Below are 17,093 nucleotides of genomic sequence, written 5' to 3' on the forward strand. Positions count from 1 at the left end.
AAACATCCCATTGAGAAAGAGAAATCAAACATTTGGATTCATTTTAATGAGCTTAGACTTGTTGAAAATGCAGAGGAGCTGGTTGTGAACTGAGCTTCAGAGAAACACAGCATACTGATATTCACTGTGAAGCTTTGAGTGGAACAAGACAGAAAAACAACATGTGGATCCTGTAATAACGGGAGCTTCCATCTTTAAAGGACTGAAGAGGAAGAAGTTTACAAGAACGGTTTAAAACATCAACTGATTGAATCCATGAATCTGAAAACGTGTTTCTGACTGAAAGAGACAGACATGTACAGACTGAACTATCTGTTCAACAGTCAGTGTTTCTCTAACAGGAGGACACTCTTTACACTCAAATCAGCACAGGGACACTGACGAACGAGACCAGATAAAAAACCCAGGATAAAGTTTTAGAGTGAATGTGGTGTTGAAGGTGTGGAGGTGGATCAGAGTGTCAGGTGAGACTCTGTAGAAGGACAGAGTGCCAGCAGGACAGTCCACATACACTGCTACTCTGTTAGAGACACAGGAGGAGGAGGAGGAGATGAAGGAAATAGGCGTGTTTCTGTTATTGTGCCACACAGAATGAGGACCATCATCAGTGCAGTACAGACTCCAGGACTTCTCATTGTATCCAAACACACAGTCATCACTGTTTCCTTTCCTTCTGATTCTTCTGTAACTCACTGATATTTGGACCTCTCCTCTCCACTCGACCTCCCAGTAACAGCGACCAGTCAGACCATTTCTACACAGTAGTTGAGGTTCATAATCAAATCTGTCTGGATGATAAGGATATGACTGAACCTCGATCACACGTGCCACCTTCCTGTTGTTGTCAGACAGTTGGAGGTTTGTGTTCACTGTGTTTGTGTCAATTGTGAGTTGACAGGAATCTGATGAGAGAACAAACACAATCCAGCTGCAGTTATTGATCCATCATCTGTTCATTGATCGACACTTTGATGATGACTCCTGACATGAGACATGTGAATGAGTGATGTGACAGTTTGAAGATGGTTGAATGTGTGCTGCTTTTTTTTCATGAATCACAGTAAAAACACACTTACACTTCTTCAGACCTGGTGTCAACCATTGGACTCCAGCAGGCTCCACCCTGAAAGGAGGAGGGGGGTCAGACCAGCACAGCCTTAGCATGCACACATGGACATTACATGGCTCTCATACATATAATGTTAGACAATGATAAAGGAACAGTCCAACATTTTCAGAAATACACTTCAATCCATACGTGGATCAAACTGCTGATGATTTGGACTGATCCTGGATCTGTCAGTCCTTTGAAGCAGTTGGTGGAGTGGTTGTTGGAGCAATGAAATCTGAGTTGACATTAGGGCTGCCACGATTAGTCGACTAGTCACGATTACGTCGACTATCAAAATCGTCGACGACTGATTTAATAGTCGACGCGTCGTTTGAAGCTTTGTACGATCACAAAAGACACAGGAATAAGTAGTAGGATTTAAGAGTGTAATAACGGACTGAAACAGAAGATGGCAGCACTGCATGTACAAGGATGCCAGCAGCCATTAGACCCCGAAGAAGAAGAAGCTGTGTCCCAGAATTCATAGCGCGGCCCAGCTCAGTTTCCAACAATGGCGGCAGCTAGTTAGTTTTAATATTACTCTTATTATTCTTTCTGGGTCACAAAATAAACGATTAACATATTTTCAGGCGAGAATGTAGCTGTGTAAACCTCAAATATCAGCTCAGTTTATCAAAACACATAGTTTCAAAAGCGCTTTTTGGAGATGTCTGTTACCCACTAGCTCGATAGCTAGCCGGGTTCAAGGCTCACTAGAGCCGTGAGAACACCGGACTCCCGGCAGATCGTTTTCAAACCCACTGTCGTCTTTCGCTACTCAGGTTAAACGTACACAAGTCACTTAGATAACTTCAAAATGTTACTGTTTGGCTTTTTTTTTTTAAGTATTTTATTTGTTCCTGAGTAAATCGGTTTGGCTGAGATTAAAGTTTCTCAGCCAAAAAGTTTTTACACAGCTGAATAAACATTAAGCAGACAGCTGATTATCAGAAGTGTGAGATGCTCGAGAATATACTCCGGTGTCCTGTTATAGTTTAGATAGCAAGGAGTTTATTAAACTTCACCGAAACAATCTGCAAATTTCATTAAAATTTAATAAACTATCATCTTGTCTTTATTTTTAGTTTGCACACACCTTAAACACTTAAAGCTGTAAGCTAATGATAGTTATATAAGAGCAGATGCTGCTGGTGCAATAAGCTGTACGTTTTACGTCCAATGGATGATGATCTGATTAGTCGACTAATCGCAAAAATAATCTGTGACTAGTCGACTATCAAAATAATCGTTTGTGGCAGCCCTAGTTGACATCCTTTGCCTGTTCTCCACTTGAAATGTTCTCCTTACTGTCAGTAAAGTGATTATTAATCCACCTCAGAATAACAAAATCCCCCAAGATTGATGTTTTTGAGTGGCTATGTCAAAGTTTAGAATTAATTCTTATTTAGATACTTTGGCATGACCATTATTGTAATAATTTTTTATTATTCTTTCTTTCTTTTTTTTTTGCTTGTCCCATTTGATTCTTTTGCCATCAGAATTATTGTCTAAAGTCAAAGAAAGATGCCCAACGGATTTACTTTAACAAATGGACCATCCCGGCCTTGCCGTATTGGTCTATTTGATTCACCTTTGTTTTTATTCTTTATTTTATTTTAACTTACTACACACGGGACAGATATGACTGGGGGAAAGAAAAGGGAGAAAGAAAGAGGTAGGGAAAGAAAAACAGCGGGGAAGAGGAACGGTGATAAAGGGCAAAAAACAAAAACCAACAGACAAAAAATACATATATCAATCTCCTGGATCACCTGTTGAAAAAGAAAAAGAGAAAACAAGCAAAAAAAAAAAGAGAGCAACATAATAAACAACATCATCATGATAATCTATGGGAATATAACAGTAAATACTAAATATTGAATATTATTATGCAGAATGTAGGATTGAAAGCGTACAGTGTGCTTTGAGGTAGGAGCCTAAAAGGGTGTAGTTTGTGTCTGTAAGGTATGGAGGAGATTAAGGCTCCAGACATCCAGAGACCCCCAGAGAACAACAGACCAAGGAAGACCAAAGGAGGGGCAACCGTGCCACTCTCCTCGAAAGAGCTGAGGAGGGCCCCAGATGAGGGGTCACTCAGCAGCCGTGGAGCAGAAGGACCGGGGGGGTTGCAGTAACGTGCCCATGAGCTCCGCTGGCAGCCAGCTGTGCCAGAGTGACACATAGATATAATGCACCTAATGAAACCAACAGAACCACGCCGTCTACAACAAGGATAGATGAGATTCTGAGGCCATCAAAGTGGAAGCCTTCCACTACATAGGTACAACAGAATTTTTCTGTCCATAAAAGTAAGGAACAGAATCAGCAAGAAAGGTCAGCCCTGTCAGAGTCCACAACACACCAGGAATGAATCCAATTTTTTCTGCTGGCAATTTGGCCCAAGCTTGACATGTAATTAGTGGGGTTAGACTAATTGGTAATTCTACATTGACCATAGGTGTGAATTTGAGTGTGAATGTTTACAACACACTGCCATTCTGTCCAGGGTGTACCCCACCTCTTGTCCTGTTATAGTTGGGATAGGCTCCAAGAAAGGGGTGAGGACAGTCCCTTGTCGTGCTCCAGTGCTGCTGATCACTGAGCCTGGTTCTGCCGGAGGTTTCTTCCTGTTAAAAGGGAGTTTATCCTTCCCACTGTCGCCAAAGTTCTTGCTCATAGGGGGTCATATGATTGTTGGGTTTTTCTCTGTATCTATGAAGCGCCTTGAGGCGACTTTTGTTGTGATTTGGCGCTATATAAATAAAATTGAATTGAATTGAATTTGTCAGACTGCGGTCTCTTGGACTGCAGCCCACACCAGACATTCCCAGCACAACCTCACTATATGTTTAGGTTTGCCAGTCCTGTCCAGCATCCTGCAGTGCCAAATGATCCAACTCACCACCAGGTGGTGATAACTTGACAGTTGACCTCTCTTCACCCAAGTGTCCAATTATAGGATTACAAAATCAATCATCGATCTATGGCCTAGGGTGCCCTGATCCCACATGCCACTTATGGACATACATAACTTGAAACAAACAACCCTCTCATCCACTGGGAAAAAAAACAGCCTAGAGCAAGCAAGATGAAGGTTTGCAGGACGATATGGCTGATGGCTGTCTCCCAGACAATCGTGAATAAATTGTTAAATTTCCAGTAATGAAACTTCTTTCTTCAGACTTCAGTACAACAAAACAAACAAACAAACAAAAATTCTCTCCATACCTGAGAGTGTCCAGTCTCCAACTTGGATCCTTCAGTCCAGCCAACAGCAGCTTCAATCCTAAGCCTCCAGGATAATTGTAGCTCAGGTCCAGCTCTCTCAGATGGGAGGGGTTGGAGCTCAGAGCTGAGGCCAGAGAAATACAGCCTTTCTCTGTGATCAGACAGCCTGACAGACTGCAGAAACACAAAACAGTAATCCATCAGTGAAAACTTCCCGCAAAGCTTGTTTTTATTCATTTATGTTACTTTTTTCAATTAATTTAGTAGACAGTCAATGCCAGATGAATGTATGAATTGCATCATTTTAAAATCTGGTAAATTTCCTACTGTAAACCACCTGTATTTTTTCAAATGTTCTCCTCCGCTCTTTACCATCACTCCACATTGTAGTGATGGTAAATTTGATTCTTTTTACTGAATCGAGTTTTAATGAGTCACTGACTAAAGTGGATTGGGTTTTTTGAGTCATTTGATTCATGTATTTCTCTTTTCATGTATATCCTACTGCTAAGATGAGTGATTCTAAAAGAAAACAACTATTTTATAGAGCAAAAAAAATTTCTAAAGGGAACATTTATTTTGTTTTGTTTTTATTTTATTAGTATTTTCCTTAAATGTGTCAAATATATATTTTCTCATCTAAATGTCGCCTGAGCTGTGAGCCAGGGGGCGGTAATGCGCCTTAACATTGGTTGCCAACCAAGAAGAAGAAGAAGCTGTGAGCCAGAAGGGAGGGGGTGAGTGAGTGATTCGTTCACGCTATGATTCAGCACAGGAAGGGAGGGGGTGAGTGAGTCCTGAGTGATTCGCTCACGCTATGATTCAGCACAGGAGGGAGGGGGTGAGTGAGTCCTGAGTGATTCAGCACAGCAAGGGAGGGAGTGAGTAGCTCAAATGTGCTGTTAGCATGTTAGCAGAGCAATGCTACTGTGAACCGAGGAGCTATTGTCTTGATGTGAGCTTCTCCTCAGGGTTTCTTCTTCCAGTTGAGAGCAGAGATTTTTTTGTTAAGATACTGGATGTTGTGTTTTTCTCCACAATTTTAATTACAAGCTAGATACATTGCTGCTAACAGCAACAGGGATGAGTCAGTAAGTCAGTTGGGCTTGTGAATCATGATTCATGAGTCAGTAAATTGATTCTCGAGTTAATGAAAATGACTGCAGAGTCATTTTCATTAATGCCAAGTAGGCACCTAAAACATGCATTGTTTAATATTTTCTTTCTTCCAGTATGAAAAGAAAGTGAAAATAGAGTAAAAATTGTTCTAGATTTTTAAAATGAACAGCACATGAAAAATCATTAGATAGAATTTTTTCTCCAGTGTCATGTTCATGAGTCATTTTAACAAACTGAAAACAGAAAAAAAATGTGAATATGGAGCGGTTTTCCAGACAGAAATTGAGAGACAAATAATTCACAGATATTAGGCAACTCTGTGAAAGTGAGGCTTTTTATGCAATAAGATTAATATGACCATAAGTGGAAAGTCTGAATCCTGACCTGAGAGTTTCCAGTGTACAGTGTGGACTTCCCAGTCCAGCAGATAGAAGCTTCACTCCTGAATCATGGAGATCACTGTTACTTAGGTCCAGCTCTCTGACACTAGAAGACTGGGAGCCTAGAAATGAGGACAGAGCTTTACAGCTTCTCTCTGAAAGGTTGCAGATACTCATTCTGAAGAAAAAACAAAGATATTTGTGGTCAGATTAAATAACATGTAATGAAGAATGATTAGCAGTGATCTACTGCAATTTGTGACAACTGGTTGCCCAGCTGAAAACAAATAAGAGAGGAAAAAATGGCACAGGAACCTGTGTACCATTTTTTTCCTCTCTAATTACAATGACGGCAGTCATAGCAGAGAAAAAAAAAGACAAACTGAGTCGTGAGTGTTGACAACAGACAAAAAGTGTATTAGTGTATGTATTAGAAAGAAGAATAAAAGAAGAAGACTGAAGAATAAAACTCTTGGCCATAGAGACAAGTTCAACCTGAGGCTAGTAAACCCAGGGGCCTGAAGAATTAGACCTATGTTCTTATTTTAGTAAAATGGATACAGAGGTGATTGGTGATGACACCTAAATTATGTTGAAGGGAGTGCACTGGGTCAGGAAAGAAACAGAAAATAATGCTCCACCAACAGAACATCAATTATATATTTTTTCCAACCAGGGAGACAAACTAAAAGTTGTGGAGGAGTATTCATTTTTTTAGGGCTAAAGCCTGTCCATGATTGATTGATAATACTTTATTCATCCTGAGGGAAATTGTGTTATCCGGTCTTTAAGTCTGACGTCATTAGCCATTTCCGGGCCCAAACTCCCCTTCAGGTCCCAAAGTCAAGCGAACACACAGCATCCCTGAGAGTTAAAAACTGTCTAAATTATTTCATCTTCAATAAAATGATCACCGTGGCTGCTCTACCAGCTGTGACAATTAGGTTTAACATCCAGGCATCCGTGAAAACAGAATTTTAGCCGAGTTAGAAGTTAGCAGGGTTAAGTGCCATGCTATTGCACTTGTCACTAACCCAGTGGTTAGTGATAAGTGCAATGGCATGGCAGGAAGCTGAAAATGGACCACACTTCAGTCAGGAGAACGACTGAGATAATCCATCCACAATACGAGGTTAGTCATTAATATACTGCTGCATGGGCTGGGCTATGGTTACATTGCAGGGTTTTAAAACTGAGCTTTAAAACGTGCTGCCGATGAATAGTGCTAATACAAACCTATAGAGGCCAACAGTGATCACTGCCTTGTTTTAATAGGCTTGTTCAGATTAAATAGAACAAGATATAAAGCCTTAAAACATGTTAAAAACGCAAAAGCCTTGATAAATGCAGAGTAGTTTGGGCCCAGAAGCAGCGTTCATGTATGTCATCACTTAAAGACCGGATAGGCTGCCAGGCACTCCAGCGCCATCTTGAGCACCCCTTTCGGCCATACAGCCAACAACAGCCCCACAGTTCCTGCAGCCATCTTTATGGCGCTGTGTCTGTATACATGAGATATTTTTGTGTATGTGTGTATCCTGTGTCTGACTGGGAGGAGAAGCTAGTCAACACTCTTCCAGCTGGCGTAGTTGACCTTGAAGGGTAAGGGAAGAGAATCAAACACAGTCCTGTTTTCAAGGAGAATTTTTAATTCCAGTCAGCCTAGGTCATGAGGCACAGCTGGCACCGGTTGGGTAGCCGCATGAAATGAAGATGGTAGTTGTTTGGGTTAGTGCGAACAAACTGCATCCAATTTTACAGTTGGTCTAATGTCCATCACTGGTCACCAGGTCTCTCAATTTCCCATTAAAGAGCTGTGAGCTTCTCCAAGATCTTATCCGTGTTGTGTTAAATGAGCACAGTCTGAATACTCACAGTCCACCAGCTCCGATCAGCAAGAACACTGTTATCATTGTTCCGAACCCAGGTTTCTCATCAAGAAGATGGTTTCAATTGCATTAAGGGAAAAGTTGATCAAAATCATAATTCATCTTTACGTTTTAGAGAACAAGACTTAGAGACTCTATGAAGGTTTAGAGCTAGACATGACTAGACAAAGACATGAGAAGCAAAGCAGGAAAGATAAGGGAGAGGAAGAAAGATGAGACTGACTCCATCGAGAGCCGAAAGAGGAATGCACTAGTGTTACTTTGATAAAAGCTGCATTCATATATCCTTCAGAAACACTGGCATTTTCAACTGTTGTAAAGCAAAATATACTTGGTTCTGAGTGCTAACAATCATTTACATTAATGATTTTTATATTAACATTCTTAGACTTGTATCAGAACCCACCATCCACTTCTTTGCCTCAGGTGGTCACCTACTTATCGGAAGGTTGGTAGTTCGATCTCTGTCTGCTCCAGTCAGCATGTGTATATTAGATTGAAAGCATTTAAAGAAAAGGAGCTTAGAAACAGTGCATGTGCAAAACGGTGTGAACGGGTGAAAGAGGCAAGTTTTATAAAGTGCTTTCAGTGCTCAGATATAGTAGAAAAGCACTATATAAGAACCAGTCCATTCACAATTACACTGTTCATGTTTTTTAAATTATACATGGAAGCTTTTAGTAGAATCAACATTAGGTAGAATAGAAAAAAATAAAAGCACAAATATATTTACACAGCTTTGTGGGAGGCTTTGACCACTGGCAGCAGCCTCAGAAGAGCCTCCTCTGAAGCAGAGTATTTCTTCAGGTCAAACACATCCAGATCTTTTTCTGATGACAGTAAGATGAAGACCAGAGCTGACCACAGAGCAGGAGAAAGTTCATCTGTGGAGAGACTTCCTGAACTCAAGTACCGTCGGATCTCCTGCACTAGAGATCGATCATTCAGTTCATTCAGACAGTGGAACAGATTGATGCTTTTCTCTACAGACAGAGTCTCACTGAGCTTCTTCTTGATGTACTGGACTGTTTCCTGATTGGTCTGTGAGTTACTTCCTGTCTGTGTCATCAGGGCTCGTAAGAGAGTCTGATTGGTCTGCAGTGAAAGACCCAGGAGGAAACGGAGGAGCAAATCCAGGTGTCCATTTGGACTCTGTAAGGCCTTGTCCACAGCTTTCTGGTAGAAAAATGTCACTGCAGATTCCACTTCTCTTGACTCCTTTTTTGCAAAAAATTTAGACCATATAGCGGTCTTCTGTTGTTCTTCCAGCAGATTGAGTCCAGAGTTGATGAAGGTCAGATGGACATGAAGAGCAGCCAGAAACTCCTGAACACTCAGATGGATGAAGCAGAACACCTTGTCCTGGTACAGTCCTCTCTCCTCTTTAAAGATCTGTGTGAACACTCCTGAGTACACTGAGGCTGCTCTGATATCGATGCCACACTCTGTCAGGTCTGATTCATAGAAGATCAGGTTTCCTTTCTGCAGCTGATCAAAAGCCAGTTTTCCCAGAGACTCAATCATCTCCCTGCTCTCTGGACTCCAGTGTGGATCTGTCTCAGCTCCTCCATCACACTTGACCTTCTTCATTTTGGCCTGAACCACCAGGAAGTGGATGTACATCTCAGTCAGGGTCGTTGGCAGCTGTCCTTCCTCTCTGGTTTCCAGCACATCCTCCAGAACTGTAGCAGTGATCCAGCAGAAGACTGGGATGTGACACATGATGTGGAGGCTTCGTGATGTCTTGATGTGGGAGGTGATGGTGCTGGCTAGCTTTTTTCCTCTGAATCTCTTTTTAAAGTACTTCTTCATCTGTCGGTCAGTGAACCCTCTGACCTCTGTCACCATGCCAACACAGTCAGCAGGGATCTGATTGGCTGCTGCAGGTCGTGTGGTTATCCAGAGGCGAGCAGAGGGAAGCAGTTTCCCCCTGATGAGGTTTATCAGCAGTGCATACACTGAGGTGGACTTTCTAGGGTCAGTTAGGATTGTAGTTTTGTGGAAGTCCAGAGGAAGTCGACACTCATCCAGACCATCAAAGATGAACACAACCTGGAAGTCTTCAAACCTGCAGATTCCTGCTTCTTTGGTTTCAGTAAAGAAGTGATGAACAAGTTCCACCAAGCTGAACTTTTCCTCTTTCAGCACATTCAGCTCTCTGAAAGTGAATGGAAATATGAACTGGATGTCCTGGTTGGCTTTGTCTTCAGCCCAGTCCAGGGTATATTTCTGTGTTAAGACTGTTTTCCCAATGCCAGCCACTCCCTTTGTCAGCACTGTTCTGATTGGTTCATCTCTTTTAGGTGGTGTTTTAAAGATGTTTTCTTGTCTGATTGTTGTTTCTGGTCTGTCTGGTTTCCTGGATGCTGTTTCAATCTGTCTGACCTCATGTTTATCATTGACCTCTGCAGTCCCTCCCTCTGTGATGTAGAGCTCTGCATTGATCTGATTCAGAAGGGTTGGGCTTCCTGCTTTAGCGTTCCCCTCAAACACACACTGGAACTTCTTCTTCAGTGCAGATTTAAGTTCGCGTTGACAAACTGAAACAAGACATTCTGAAAAAAAAAAAGCAGATTATCAGTTCACGTTGTGTAAAGGAAGAGTTGAGTTTCTTTTCTCTAAGGTATGTCCATTTGACCACATGTTGGTCAATCTCTTGAGACATCACTAAAATGTCCCATTTATCCAGCAACTTAAAGTTTAGATATATCCTCTTACTGCTCTTCAGACGGTCAGCCAGCTCCTCCTGCTTCATTCTCCTCAGGAAATTCAGTGTGATCTTTATAAATGCCTCTCTGGTGCTCCTCTGTTCATCATCCTTCCACTGACTCTCTACGCATTCTGGGTAATCTGGACTCAAAACCTTCTGGATCTTCTTCAGCTCGTTCTTCACAAAAGTGATGATGTTGTCCTCCAGCAGCTGGAACAGAATACCTTATGAGTGAGCCAATCAGACTGAAATTATGGATCCAAACATCAGATCCATATTGGGCACACTGACAATCCACTGGTCTACAAAGAGCAGCATGGAGATGACTGTGAACAGAATAGATGTGAAAGTAGTTGTTGTACGTGTACAGACCATAAATATGGAGTCCAGGTGTGTTTGATGCTGCTGGGTAGACTGACCACTGGGAACCTCTGAGCTCTCCTGGTCCACACTGTGGAAGAACCATGAAGAATTAGTTCAAGCACAGAGTAAAAATTCAAAAAGTGACCTTTTAAGATAGTGATTAAGATGATTCCCTATAGTTGTAAAAATTTACTAGTCCTTCTGAATCCACTGAGACTCAACAGCTTAGTGAATTGTATTGAGCTCAAGTACGAAAAGTGTTGCGTATCACTGCTTCAGTAACATGTGAATAAGTAGAAGTTGGTAAAAAAAACAGAAAAAATGTATTTAACATTCAGTAACTGGCCAGTCTCTCTTCCAGCACCTTAACATCAGCCTTCCAAACCAGGCTGATTAGTATGTTACAGCTGACAGGTAACTGGGGCGCCAGTCCATGAAAAATCTGTGAGTACCTCTCATCTGACAACCTCTGATTTTTTTCATTTGTACAATAACTTATGAAATCAATTTTATACTAACTTTAAGTGTCACAATCTAAAGCATTAAAAAAACCAACACTTTTTCAATAACCAACATTAACATCAGTATTGTGGGATATCTAATACTTTCAGTAAACTACAACATAGAGGAATGGGAATTAATATTGCTACACTGGGTGTTTGATCTGTTTTCTCCTAAGTCACTGAAGAAAGATTCAAAATACATATCCTTTTTTTTTCTTTCTTTCTTTTTTCTTGCCTGTCCCATTTGGTTCTTTAGCCGTCAGAATTGTTGTCTGAAGACCAACAAGGATACCCAATGGATTTACTTTGCCAAATGGATCATCGTGGCATTGCCGTATTGGTCCATTTGGTCGATCTTTGTTTTTATTATTTATTATATTTTATTTTCAGATGTTACAGACGGGACAGACATGAGTGAGGGATAGGAAAGGGAGAAAGAAAGAGGAAGGAAAGGAAAAACAGAAGGGGAGAGGGACAGTGAGAAAGGGGGGGAGAAAAAAAATAAAAATCTCCTGGATCACCTGTTGAGAGAAGAATAGAAAACAAGCAAAAAAACCAAAAAAAACAAAGCAACATACTAAACACAACACCATCGCATTAATCTAGCTAAGTGTAAACAGCAGTAAATACTAAATATTCAATGTTGTTGTGCAGCACGCAGGACAGATGTGCTTCGAAGTAGCAGCCAAGAAAGGTGTAATTTAAGTCTACGAGCAGTGAACACCCGTGTGCATACCTGTGTGGATCAGGGCGCTTGTATTCCAAAGGTTTCTCCATGTAATAATCTGCTAGGGAGTGTGTGTGTGTGGGGGGGGGGGCACAGCCCCGTCCTCCAGGGTATGAAGCAGGTATGGAGGAGATCAAAACTCCAGACATCCAGAGGCCCCCAGAACACAAGAGACCATGGAAGACCAACAGAGGGGCAGCCGCGCCACTGTCCCAGTAAGAGCTGAGGAGAGTCCCAGATGAGGGTTCACTCAGCAGCCGCGGAGCAGAAGCCAGGGGGAGTTGCAGTGACGCGCCCGTGAGCTCCGCCGGCAGCCAGCTGTGCCTGAGTGACCGAGCCCCAGGCCGAGAGGCCGGGGGCACCCCACCTCCGAAGTGGCCCGAGCGAGCCCCAGGTTCCAGGCCCCGATAAGCGGCCGCCAAGGAGTGAGCCGGTGTGTACCTGGACGCCCACCCCCAGACACAAAGAACCACCAACGCACCGATACCTGAGGGAGTCCGCCACCGGCAGGGAAAGTGGTGGTGGGTTGAGATAGGCCTCCAAACCTTGGAGGGCCTGAGGTGTCCCCAGAGAGGTGGTGTCTGATACCCAACCTGACATATAGACAAAGACATACAGGCACACACAGACACAAACATCCATTCCCCCCCTCATGCTCTCATATGCACTCACTCCACACTCAACCAACGTGGAGACAGACATAAAGAGACGCTGTACACACGATCACACTCCTGAAGCGTACTCTACAAACCGGGTCTAGGTACCCTTGCCCCTGGAGGGGGGAACTGCACCCAGACCCAGGTGGTGTTACCCTTTTCCCTGCGGTGGGGAGAGGCAGACCACCCCGACTCCGTAGCAGCAGGGAGGCCCCACACTCCAGACCGCAGTCGGACGGCCAACTCCTCCTAGCCATCCCGCTCCAGCAGGCCGCAGAGAATGGGGGTGGGAGAAGACTCCAAACCTCCCTCCACCCGCTCATTGTAGTGTTGATGCATGTGTGTTCTAAGGTGCAATTAAAACCCAGGAGGGCATGGAGCTACCTGCCAAGGAGCAGCAGGTAAGCGCATAGTCCCTCCTGATAGCCCTCAATGTCTAAGTGTATTTAAAATTGAGAGGTGGGCAACGACGCCAGGGGTGAGGTGTACACCCTGATGGTAATTTGGACTCCGTGATTGTGCCCACCCCCAAGATCCTATATATATGTGTAATGAGAGTGTGAATAATGTGAATGTCTAAGTTGTGGGATAAAATTGAGGCAGAGGCAGCCGGAAGGGGACAGAGGGGGGGCGGGGGGGGGGGGGGGGGTAGCCTCCTCTGCACCCTGGTGACATACCCCTACTCCAAGGCCCTGCATGTGTGGGTGGTTGTGGTGGAGCGGGAAGAGGGAGGCAGCTGGAGATGGGAAGGGAAGGAAGGGAGGGGCAGGTAACCCCTCCCTGGGGCCAGCTCCCCCGCTGACCCCAGTAGGCACACTCCGCGACCCGCCAGGGAAAGGGGGCCCAGGCCCATCCAGACCGGGGCCCAGTGCAGCAGCGCCTCCCGGCCCCACAGAGCCCGGGACAGTCCACCCAACCCCACCACAGAGAAAACTGCACCCACCCCACCATCCACTCATCTTCCAGACTACATAAGACACTAAACGCCCAGGCTGAGATCTTCCTCCACCTCTCCTGTATCTCCCCCTCCTGCAGAGAGAGTTCCTGAAGAGAGGAAAGCTCCTGCAAGATGTGACCATCTCCCCCACCAGTTGAAGAGCCCCCCAGGTGGCTCGACGCACCGGCGGCACCCTGCTCCAAAATACATATCCTGAGTAAACGTCAAAGCAGATGTCACAAACTCCTGGCTCATGGAGAGTTGACAGAAGAGCTAAGTTTGTGTTCCATGTATGGCCAAACCAAAGCAAAAGATCCAGATCCAGCAATGGCTCTGCACTGCATTAAACATCAACAAGCACTGTGCAGAAAATGCTTGAAGTCATGTCTGTAATCCTGACATGTGTAAATTACATCAGGTCCAGAGGTTTACAACACCACCAGTTCAGGGCATTTTTGAAGGAAATTGAGGGATTTTATGGCACTTTACTGATGTGCATTAGCATAGGAAGGGGTGTGTTGAGGAGATTCTTTGAGTTAAAAGTTAATTCTAGATATTCATTGAAGTTCTAAACTGGATGTTCTTGAATTGGATGATTCAAAATGGATAATGGCGTTCCTTGTGAACATTACACAGGAGCTAAACATTCTGAACTTAAAGCTGCCAGGTTTTGGACAGCTCATTATAGTGGCCTATGAGAGTGTGAAAGCCTTCTCCACAAAACTGAAACTATGCAAAACTCATCTGTCTGCTATTGAAATCCTGCAATGGGAGTTTGAAACGTGATTTGCTGACTTGGAGGCATGCGGTGACACTTCCCAGCTGCTTGCAGACCTCTTCTCAGCTGATGTGGAGTGTCCCCACTGAACTCACTGAATTGCAGTGCAACAGTGAACTGAAAAATCAGTTCAGGGAAGCACAAGGAAAAGCAGACAAGATTGCTTGTTTCTAAGACATCTGCCTCTTTTAAGAGTTTTCAGGTGTTTAATGTCCCTTTTTGGAAGCAAATATCTGTGTCCCAAAATGTTGATTCGGTCATCTGGATGCAGTGTTTTAAATGGGAGAAACGTTTCATCACTCATCCAGGTGACTTCTTCAGTCTCAGCTGACTGCAGGTTTCCCCAATCCCCAATCTTATAAACATACAAACATTACATTTGCACAATGACTGTCCAGGATGTGTACATCCTCACCATTGAAAGAGTGTCCACTGGCCCGTAGGTGTAAATAGACTGTGGAGTGCTGAGGTCGAGGATCGAAGCCAGAAACTTGGTGTAGATTCCTCTTGGTACAGCCTGTGGTATGAGGTCCGGTCAATAGCATTGTCTTGTTCTAACTGCTTCAGACAATCTGTCACCCTCTTCCTGTAGCCACTTTCTGGGTCTCATGTTTGTCACTAAGCAGTGACAAAAATTTCTTATGATACTGTTTATGGTTTAGCAAAACCGTGTCCCTACCCTTGTCTGCTGGAAGGATGATAATGTTGTTGTCATCAATGAGTGATGTGAGTGCCTTCCTGTCCTCCATTGTGATGTTAGATTCAGGGGGCTTTGCATTGCTGAGACAGGCTGAAACTTTGGTCCGTAGTTACTCTGCTTCCACGTCTGCAATGTTGTCATTTCAAATTGCTGTTTCTGTGGCTGTGATCAGTTCCACTAATAATAATAATAATAATAATAATAATAATGGATTGGATTTATATAGCGCTTTTCAAGGCACCCAAAGCGCTTTACAATGCCACTATTCATTCACTCTCACATTCACACACTGGTGGAGGCAGCTACAGTTGTAGCCACAGCTGCCCTGGGGCAGACTGACAGAAGCGAGGCTGCCATATCGCGCCATCGGCCCCTCTGGCCAACACCAGTAGGCGGTAGGGTAAAGTGTCTTGCCCAAGGACACAACGACCAGGACAGAGAGCCCGGGGATCGAACCGGCGACCTTCCGTTTACAGATCCGCAAAACTGTGATACTGCTAGATGAAGAAAAAGGAATATCAGAAAGGGGAGGCACGTTAGGAGGAAGTGAGAGAGAAGGAAAGGCTGGAGGGTGGATGTGAAAGTGAGGACTTCAAATGTATTAACTATGACCGGTAAAAATATATAGATGGCTTAAATGATGGAGAGAATGAAGGGAAAAAAAGCAAGGCCATGAGGAAATCTTGAGGGAGGAATTTGAAGTTAAAAATCCAAGGGGTGATAATGTCAGTGCATATGATTTAGAAAATAAAGACAAATTCTGGAGTATGCTCAATGAAATGGAAAAGAGTATGTCCAGGGTAAATAGAGTTGTGATTGGAACAGATTTAATGGACATGTAGATGAAGACGAAACTGTCTTTTCAACATTTTAACAGATTGGAGTTACATTTTTATTTGGTGGATTTTCAGAGTGGAGTAAAATGGAGAGTGCCTTGTTGGACTGGATTTTGCTTCGTAATGCCTGGAAATGATGAAGAATCACTTCAGATAAAATCTGGATCACTGTTTTGCTTGAAGACCAATTTAAATGTTTATATTCAGTATTGATTGACTGGAACAGCTCACATTTGGTTTCCTCAGAAAACAAACCTCAATGTGTTTTTATTTCCTGAAAGAAAACCATTATCATTGAAGTCATACACAGCAGTGTGCTGTTGGTTTCTGTCACAAACAGATTTAAAAATGTTGCCTGAGTTTACAGTATAATCAATCATGAGAAAAATGTTTTATTTTTTTTTTAAGAAGGTTCAAAGAAAAAAATACTAAAATGATGCTTGGGCTGTTTTATGAATAAAAATAATTTCTGTGCAGGAAACTTAGTTTTTTCTTTCACTTGAATAGTTATAATGTCATTGAGAGAATTACATGTTTGCACTGCAGTTTATATCCAACAACATCAAGGTTCCTGTGAATAATGATGGAGCAGTGATGTGAGTGCTGAGCTGTGACATGGAGAAGAGTCATGGACAGTTAGAGATGGTCATCTCACCTCTGAGCTTTGGTCTGGCTCTCATGTTCCCCACACAGAGTTCTTTTAGAGGGAGGGGCTCCCTCCTCTCTGTCCTCACACTGATCCATGCTGCTCAGCTCACACACACTTTCTACCTGCAGAGGAAACACAAATCATTCATGTGCACATCAACTGAAATCCTGCTTTCCATCATGTGTGCTGTCCAAATATCAGCTGCTTCTTTCCTGCTTCATCTCAGTGTCAGCTGAATGCAGTCAGACAGCAGTGTGAGGCAAAGGAAGCTGCCATCAGCTGCTCTACTATCAGTCCACTAGATGGAGCCATGAAGTTGTAGGTCAGCACACACACAAACACACAAAATACATTTGCTGACAAACACTGATTAACTGTGACTGGAAGTTTCTGTTAATTAACATTAAGTCAATTCAACATGTGTGAACAAATTGTTTAAACATTTTGGCTGATCCAGGATTCAAAGAGGATCCACCGTCTTAACATGTAAGAGAACTGAATGTGACT

General features: G+C 43.2%; 2 protein-coding genes across 2 annotated transcripts; one reads left to right on the forward strand and one right to left on the reverse strand.

Moving 5' to 3' along the window:
• Nucleotides 1–17,093, forward strand: part of LOC146634784 (neoverrucotoxin subunit beta-like) — a 368,566-nt gene that overhangs the window by 243,072 nt on the left and 108,401 nt on the right.
• LOC146634788 (protein NLRC3-like) lies at nt 364–16,702 on the reverse strand. 2 transcript variants are annotated; one of them, XM_085378859.1, is made up of 10 exons: nt 16,593–16,702; nt 13,672–13,685; nt 12,289–12,379; nt 10,810–10,888; nt 10,446–10,647; nt 8,461–10,282; nt 5,843–6,016; nt 4,340–4,513; nt 1,077–1,123; nt 364–902 (listed from the first exon to the last, which is right to left on the reverse strand). In XM_085378859.1, the coding sequence occupies exons 1-10, from the start codon at nt 16,679–16,681 to the stop codon at nt 364–366; spliced, it is 3,231 nt and encodes a 1,076-aa protein (XP_085234985.1). In that variant the 5' UTR covers nt 16,682–16,702. The 2 variants fall into 2 exon arrangements, with proteins under 2 accessions (XP_085234985.1, XP_085234993.1); XM_085378867.1 differs by lacking the exons at nt 12,289–12,379; nt 13,672–13,685.

The sequence above is a fragment of the Diplotaxodon limnothrissa genome, linkage group LG3 (genome assembly GCF_057381915.1).
Source record: "Diplotaxodon limnothrissa isolate DT_005_m linkage group LG3, D_limnothrissa_male_GT1.1, whole genome shotgun sequence".
Classification (NCBI taxonomy): Eukaryota; Metazoa; Chordata; class Actinopteri; order Cichliformes; family Cichlidae; genus Diplotaxodon; species Diplotaxodon limnothrissa.